The sequence below is a fragment of the Nanorana parkeri genome, unplaced genomic scaffold, assembly GCF_000935625.1.
Source record: "Nanorana parkeri isolate BGI_ZX_2015 unplaced genomic scaffold, ASM93562v1 scaffold3094, whole genome shotgun sequence".
Classification (NCBI taxonomy): domain Eukaryota; kingdom Metazoa; phylum Chordata; class Amphibia; order Anura; family Dicroglossidae; genus Nanorana; species Nanorana parkeri.
In genome coordinates, this window is record NW_017309362.1 from 59,089 (window position 1) to 67,710 (window position 8,622).

Consider the following 8,622-nt stretch of genomic DNA (forward strand, 5'->3'; position numbering starts at 1 on the left):
CCCGCCCCTCCCCCGTCCGTTCCGCCAGTCAGCGCTGGCGGATCGGAGCGGGGAGTGGGGAATCTAGCCCCTCCCCCTGTCACGGCAGAGAGCCCTGACGGGATCGAGAGGTGAGGGAACGCCGGTATGTTTTCCCTCCCCTCCCGATCTACTGAGCCGACCTGTGACAGTCTCATTGTCACAGGTCGGCTTAGAACTACGAGGCGAGTGGAAATCACTCACCTCATAGTTCTCCTTTAAATACCCTCCCAGATCAGCACCAGGTGGCGACTAATTGCTGGGAGACGCCTGCTGGCGAGCACAGGAACTGCAGGATCAGGCTCCAGCTCCACACTGCCGCGCGGAGGTGCTCTGGTCCCTGACAGTGGCCAAGTTATAATAAGGTGGAAACCTCAAAATCTGAAGTCTTTCTCAACCTCTAAACAATGACAAGGCAACAATGGAACAAGCAATATATGAACTGGAAGGGTAATGCAATGGAGTGCGGTGGGTGTTTGAGAAGGATCAGAAGCCCCAAGAAACATTGAGCCATAGAGTTGGGAAGAGCTAACACTTAAAGGAGAACTATGAGATGAGTGATTTCCACTCACCTCATAGTTCTAGCCGACCTGTGACAATGAGACTGTCACAGGTCGGCTCAGTAGATCGGGAACACATACCGGCGCTCGCTCACCTCTCGATCCTGTCACGGCGCTCTGCTGTGACAGGGGAGGGGCTGGATTCCCCTCTCCCCGCTCCGATCAGCCAGCGCTGACTGGCGGAACGGACGGGGGAGGGTACAGCTGGCTCTGCCTCTAGATAGGAGGAGCCAGCTGTCACTCACGCAGCTGGGCGGATCCCGTCATCGACGTCGGGATCCGCTCCGGCTGCGGCGTCTCAGTATACCGCGAGCTGTAGCTCCCTATATACTGAGCTTAGGGTGACGGGAGGACGCTAGTTTGTGTCCTCCCGTTACCCTAAGGAGAACTATGGGGAAAAACACTGACCCCATAGTTCTCCTTTAAGATCTAACAGTTGGGCTTTCCACAACGCATCCACTGCAAGTCCTCCCCTTCCCTGACCAGTGTCACCTGTGACCCGGAAATGATCAGCTTTGATGGAAATCTGGAAAGACATACAAGGTACTTACTCCGTGTCATTGGGTGCATGGCGAGAGTGGAGTATGCGATCTCGGGTTGTGCGTTCCTGTCACTGGATACAATGGGGCCTTCTGAGATACAGAGGGAGAAGCGTCACTCAACTCAAACATGGAAACCCAAACCAATTCCCCCACCCTGTGCTAGACACCGTCCAATCACAGCTCTGCATGTATGGAAGTATGGAACAAGTGAAAATGGGAAAGTCATATCAATCATTACATTGTTACAAGAACTTATACTGAACATGAACCTTTAAATACACTATATTGGCAAAAGCATTGGGCCCCTCCCCCTCCAAATCATGTCATTCAGGTCCTCCAATCCCCTCCATGGCCCCCGGTGTATAGGATGTGGCTCCTCGGCATGCAGACGCTTCTACAGACATTGGTGAGAGAACGGGTCGCTCTCAGGAGCTCGGTGACTTCAAGCGTGGTGCCGTGATAGGTTGTCACCTATAAGTCCGTCCGTGACATTTCCCGGCTACTAAATATTCCGCCGCGGTCACCTGTTACTGGGATTATAACAAAGTGGAAGCAACCGGGAACAACAGCAACTCAGCCAGGAAGTGGTCAGCCACGTCACATGACAGATGGTATTCTAATCATGGACATTTTCCCCACGTATGTTTTATTAAAGCTCACTGCATTCATTAGCAACATCTATCACGCAGAGTTATTTGGTCTTCACGGAAATTTGTGGCAGATAGCACACTTTGTGTTCACACCTAATAGAATTATTAGTTAGTTGGGTCACTGTGTTTTTCATAGACCTAGCGCAACACACTTGCTATTTGCATCCTCTGAATCGGCCTCATCACAAGTTTCACAATTAACAAACGGCTACACCAGAATTAGGAAGTACAATTACCCGTTGTCGGTTCTTGGGTTTTGACGGCTGAACGGCGTTTGCAGCAAATGAAGAGGGTCACCAGGGTAACAACAAGGAGGAGTAAGATCCCCAGAGCCAAGGGGAGAATTATGAGGAGCCCCGTGTTACCGGTGCCTGTAAGGAGACAATATTTCGTCAATGTCATCGTTATCGGTGAATTTAGGGCGGCAGATGCTGTACATCAACCAAACAAGGGAAATGTATCTGTAATATGGTTGTTGCATTGAAAATGGGGCGCTATGACACATCACTGGCTCCCATAGCAGGCTGATGGGACTCTTCCACTAGCTGGTGTCCCTAGCTTCTTCTCCACTCTCTATTCCTGTGCACCATTCAGGATGAAGACAAGAGGAAAACGGCACTCACAATTGGGGGGCAAAATGTATTCACCATAAGCCCCCCCTAGTGGTCTCCAGGAGCTACATTCACTAGACTGAAGCAGGTTCCACACTGCCAGTGGACGATATTTCCCCTCTGTGCCACCGATTGGCATCATATGCATTTGTAGTCACCCTTCATGGTGCCATCTTAAATTCTGTTGGACCACAAAGCTACACCGGCAACATCTAACCTACCCCCCAATATCTCCGAACCCCACCAAAGCCTCCAATATGGACACTACCTAGAGAAAGCAGCAACAACAAGACACACAAGTCTGACCTAAAGCTCCATAGGCATCTACATGGGCTGCTATGGCTATGCCAGTGTATTCACCATAAGCCCCCCCTAGTGGTCTCCAGGAGCTACATTCACTAGACCGAAGCAGGTTCCACACTGCCAGCGGAAGATATTTCCCCTCTGTGCCACCGATGGCATCATATGCATTTGTAGTCACCCTTCATGGTGCCATCTTAAATTCTGTTGGACCACAAAGCTACACCGGCAACATCTAACCTACCCCCCAATATCTCCGAACCCCACCAAAGCCTCCAATATGGACACTACCTAGAGAACACAACTACAAGACACACAAGTCTGACCTAAAGCTCCATAGGCATCTACATGGGCTGCTATGGCTATGCCAGTGTATTCACCATAAGCCCCCCCAAGTGGTCTCCAGGAGCTACATTCACTAGACCGAAGCAGGTTCCACACTGCCAGCGGAAGATATTTCCCCTCTGTGCCACCGATTGGCATCATATGCATTTGTAGTAACCCTTCATGGTGCCTTCTTAAATTCTGTTGGACCACAAAGCTACACCGGCAACATCTAACCTACCCCCGAATATCTCCGACCCCCTCCAAAGCCTCCAATATGGACACTACCTAGAGAACACAACTACAAGACACACAAGTCTGACCTAAAGCTCCATAGGCATCTACATGGGCTGCTATGGCTATGCCAGTGTCCCAGCAATACCAATGTAATCCCCTTGATGGGCTTTACAGAGATATTAGTCTTTCAACCCAATGGCTCTCTTCCCGATAGTCTTCCTGAGAACATCCTACAGCAAGATTGGCTCATTCCAGCAAGACTCTGACTCCCCCCTTAGTCTCAACCCATTACGACCCATTGTTTATGGCATTAAGACCTGTTCTTATTTCCATGGAGTAGATTTAGGTTTGGGAGAATGTATTACATCCCAGGAAATGTGTATTTGTACATGAAAGTATATAATATTATTTGTGTAAGAAGTCCACTTTACTTGACATATATGACCACAGCTGGTAGGACCTGAAGTGTGCCATGGTCCGGGTGGACAGTAATGCCAATAAGGGGGCATACTCAGATAGTTTGAAGAGGGAAATTAGGTGAACTCCTGACTGAAGAACCCAAGGGATGGGCGGGGGGGGCGGGGGGTTTGCTCGGAAGACCTACCGTCCCTAGCAGACGGATGGGTCCTGCTTAAGTGGGGTAAGGAGGCGCAGACTCCTCCCACACATTCAGGCTAACCTGTTAGCCTTCCAACATATACAGTAGATATCCCATATATATCAACATAGCCCAGCAGGTGATGAGCTAAACCAGAAGTGCAGCTTGGTTTGCTGCTTCTAAGAATGGCCAATACCTTCCCCTCCCCCCCAACAGGCTTGGCCAATCAGATCATTTGTTAGTATTATGTACCCCTAAGCATGTATATAGAAAAACTGCAATCAAAGCTTCCATTTGGCAATAAGTGATGATCACCTCGTAGGTCCACATTTATCTCCTCGCTCCTCTTCATCACACTGTTGGTCGGAGTTCTCACTACACAAAAATAATTCCCAGAATCCTCCAGCTGAGCTGATGGGACTTCATATCGATCAGAGGAACCGAATTCCATTATATTCTCTTTATTCTTGTAGAAAGAGAACTGCAGTACAATGTCACTTCTCATGACACTCGTGTTACACGTTAGGATCATCGGATGACCTTCTATGACCTCCTCTGGGATCATCTCAATTTCCGGCTTGGAGAAGAGCTCTGTATGGGAAAGTGATTGGACTGTAAGTATATTAGAGAAGATCGGTATACAGAAATACACTATATCACCAAAAGTATCGGGGCGCCTTTACACGCACATGAACTTTAATGGCATCCCAGTCTTAGTCCGTAGGGTTCAGTATTGGGTTGGCTCCACCCTCTAATGGCATCCCAGTCTTAGTCTGTAGGGTTCAGTATTGGGTTGGCTCCACCCTCTTCAGCTCCGCCTCTTCTGGGAAGGCATCCACAAGGTTTAGGAGTGTGTCTATGGGAATGTTGGACCATTTGTGAGGTCAGGTACTGATGTTGGGGGAGGGGCTCGCAGTCTCCGCTCTAATTCATCCCAAAGGTGTTCTATGGGGTTGAGGTCAGGACTCTGTGCGGCCAGTCATGTTCCTCCCCCCCAAACTCCCCCATCCATGTCTTTATGGACCTTGCTTTGTGCACTGGTGCGAAGTCATGTTGGAACAGACGGTATACAGAAGTGTAACACCCACCTTTCCCGGTATCCAGTGTTGGGTCTTCCCTATGGTGCTTGGCCACCAGCGTTCCCAGGTCTTACCCAGCCAATCAAGAGTCAGCTCTACTGATTGTTGGTCACTTAGAGGGCCAGGTGATGCACTGATGGGCATTTGAGGGACACTTTGTTAAACCTAAGCAGAGCCCCCCAAAGTGCCTCCTCCAGTGTCAGCCTGTTCCCAGTGCCTCCTCTGTCCTCCGTGCCAAACAACCCCCAGTGTCTCTGTGCCCCCTGCGCACCATGTCGGCAAGCGTGCCTTGTCTTCAAGCACGCCTTAGGTGTCCCTTGTGTCCAAGTGTGCCCCCTGTGTCTCTGTGTCCCCATACCTCATACCTGTTTTTCCAAGTGCACCTCTGTGCCTCTCAGGGCCGGATTTCCCACAAGGCCAACCAAGGCCCCGGCCTCAGGGCAGCAGGGAGTAGGGGGGCAGCACTGGGTGTGGAATTCCTATCTTCCGATGCCCAGGACATGCAGTTCCGGGCGCCGGGCGGGTAGTTGTTTTCTACATTTAGCCCGGCTTTGGGCAAGCAGGGCTAAATGTACAGCGGGGGATGTTGCCGCTTGGTTTATACAAGTGATCTCCTACGATGTCGCCGAGATCACTTGTATGCAGCCTGCAGGTCTGCCATCCTCCATGGGGGTGTGGATTCTGGATAGGGGGCGTAGTGAGGAACCTTGGGGCAGCAGAGAGAGTAAATCCAGCCCTGGTGCCTCTGTGATTCCTTTGTCTGCATGTAGCCTCCAGTGTGCTCTACAGTTGTTTGGACTATTGCTCTGTGTCTTCAAGCACGCCTTAGATGCCCCCTGTGTCTCTGTGTCCCCTGTGTCTCTGTGTCCCCATACCTCAAAATGTGACCTGCATCTCCAAGTGCACCTCTGTGTGCCTCTGTGGTTCCTTTGTCTGCATGTAGCCTCCAGTACGCCCTACAGCTGTCTGGACTACTAGACTCCACAGTCAGAACCCACTGCTGCTTCTCCACCCTCAGGTATGCTCCTCCAATTATCAGGACTATCCTCTCTGTGGATACGGACCCCACAGAGGTCCATTGGACCATACGGACGGTCCATTGAAAAAATGGTCAGTACAGTAAACAGAAAATCTATTTTACATCACATCTTCTGCTCACCTTGTATCCGGACGTAGAACCCTTTACTGCTCTTTGTTAAATTGTTGGATAAAGCCGTCACGTCACAGGAGTAATTCCCAGAATGCTTTGCCTGAGCGGACTGGACTCCATATTGCCCCGATAATCCGAAATCCTGAACTTTGCGTCCGTCTTTGTAAAAGGCAAACTCCAGACCCGTATCAGGAATGAGTGGGCTCCGTCTTGTGTGACAGGTCAGGGTCATGGTGTCTCCTGCAGTCATGTGATTTGGGGTCATTGTGATTTGTGGGTGAGTGAAGGACTCTGAAAGAGAAAATAAAAGTAACAATAAAATGTCATCTGAGTGAATGTGAGAAACTCCCTCCCAGGTGATCAAATGCGTTTCTTGCTTAGGCATGCTGTGCTTCTTGTCTAAGAAAACATCATGATGGAGCTTTACGCCGACAACTTCCATGCACGCGTGTTGCATTATCTACATTTGTCTTAGTTCTGGTTACCGTATAGAGTGGTTAGCATCCCTGTTGGGTTTTTATTGTGGTCTGTGTCCCCTCTACAGAGAGTCACCTTTGTTATTTATGTTGATGACTATGGAGAAGGTTTGGGTCTACAAAGCTATTCAGAGGAATTCTTCCTGTCTGAGGATGCAAGTAGTGCAGTAACTTGCCACCAGTGGCGTAACAATCGCCATAGCGACCCAGGCGGCCGCTACCGGGCACAGGGGGGCCCGGCCAGATGCCGTGCGGGCCGCCTTGGTCGCTATGGCATCCTCTGCTGGCGGCTTTCACTGGCGGCTCTGAAGAAGAATGCGCCGCTGATCAGATCGCTGACCGTAATCTGTGCAGCAGCGCGTACCTGCCAACCCTCCTCCCCTTGCAAAGCATCCTTGTCCACAAGTTGAGGTAAAAGGGCCCCTTCCCCACCTTATATGCCCCAAGAAGGTGTGGGTAATATGGGGGCTTATTGTGGAAAATAGAAGCCAACTTTAAAATAAGGGGGAGTCCAGGTGTCCTCCCCTTCCCAGGAATTGGGACATTGACCCAGAACAATCAAAGAAATTACGATTTCTGTCTTCACATGGTGCATACTCAGTATGAGGGTCGGGGGACTATAATTTTCAGGAGGTCAGCAATGGAAACCAACGGATGCTATTTAGATTGGTTTCCTTTCAGAAACATTTGCTTTCAGTTCCATATTTTGTGTTCCTTCTTTGATTTCTGCCCAGTCATCAGCTTCATACACATTTCCCATATACTTCCATGTTGTCTCTATGCCCCTCTGGTCCCGCTTACGTCTGAGGTCTGATATCTCCTCATATCTATCCATTCCTGAGTTACACTTACCTTGTATTTCAATGTTAAACTCTTTACTCCTCTTCTCTATCATTCTACCAGAAACTGTTCTCACGTCACAGTGATATTTCCCAGAATGCTCCGGCTGAGCGGACTGGACTCCATATTGGTCAGATGGCCCAAAGCCTTGAACATTCCGGCCATCTTTGTGGAAAGCGAAGTGCAGTTCTGTCTCTGGTCTGTACGGAGACACGTTGGTGTGACAAGTCACAGTTACATTATCTCCTTCTATTACCGGGGACGGGGTCACTCTGATCTCAGGAGGGGTGAACAGTTCTGTAAAATACAAATATCAAACAGTAAACCTCCGTTAGGGTTAGGCACACGGAGGAGCCATCAGGTTCTACAAGAGGTATCTGTGAGTGAGACCATTAGGAGGGTTTGTAGGTATTACCTTTCTCTGCATTTTTATAACTAGTAGCCCCCCATATTATGACTTTGGGACCCAGAAGAACATTGGTAAATATAAAGTAAAGGGACTTTGTAAGTTTGAGGTACTCAAAATGTAGCTTTTACTTATTGCTGACCCTCTGTTCTCAGAGCTGCCATTAGTACACAGCATGCCACCTCATTACTGCGATTACTGAGCACCAAGCATCATACATGGCGGCTTTATTACATAGCCCCTGGTGACCCTGCCATAGGGGGTCCTTGTTCAGACACTTCCTGCAATGGGGGTGACAACTGTCTCCCAATTGTGTCCCTGTCACATGGGCTTCCCATGAAGACCACAAATGTATGTTTCAATACACATTACACAGACATGGTCCACTGTTTGTGTAATGTGTATGGGCCCGGGGCCAGTACTAATGAGACATATTGGGCCGGTGTCCCTGATTGGAAATAATTCACCATTCAGACATCAGTCAATCAGATTGGGACGGTCAGTGACATGTTCTGGGCATTGCTACCTCCTCTGACCTGAGACCACAACATAAGGCAGAGGAAAGTCTTCCTCTATTTACTTCCTCTGTTCTTCGAAATGTCAAGTTCCCTGCGGAGCGATAGGCGGAGGAAGGGACATGACTGATGCAGGTCAGACCCGAAGAAGAAGGAGTTAGGTGAGTATTGGATGGAAGGGTGTTTTTTCTGTTGTGTGTGAGAAGGGGGAGGGAGGAACAGCTAGCATAGTGATAGGTGGGTTTAGCTTGGGGGGTGGAGTTAGGGAGGCCATCTTACTGTACAGTGTGAGGTAGGGAACCATTTTAGGTGGGAG

General features: G+C 49.5%; 1 protein-coding gene across 1 annotated transcript in view; it reads right to left on the reverse strand.

Moving 5' to 3' along the window:
* LOC108802762 (Fc receptor-like protein 5) overlaps positions 1-8,622 on the reverse strand; it is a gene marked incomplete at its 5' end in the record, with an annotated part of 21,227 nt that overhangs the window by 7,484 nt on the left and 5,121 nt on the right. The window contains 5 exons of the mRNA XM_018574617.1: positions 1,130-1,210; positions 2,007-2,141; positions 4,156-4,452; positions 6,079-6,360; positions 7,398-7,682. Of these exons, the coding sequence (XP_018430119.1) occupies positions 1,130-1,210; positions 2,007-2,141; positions 4,156-4,452; positions 6,079-6,360; positions 7,398-7,682 (1,080 nt within the window). The remainder of the gene's footprint in view (positions 1-1,129; positions 1,211-2,006; positions 2,142-4,155; positions 4,453-6,078; positions 6,361-7,397; positions 7,683-8,622) is intronic.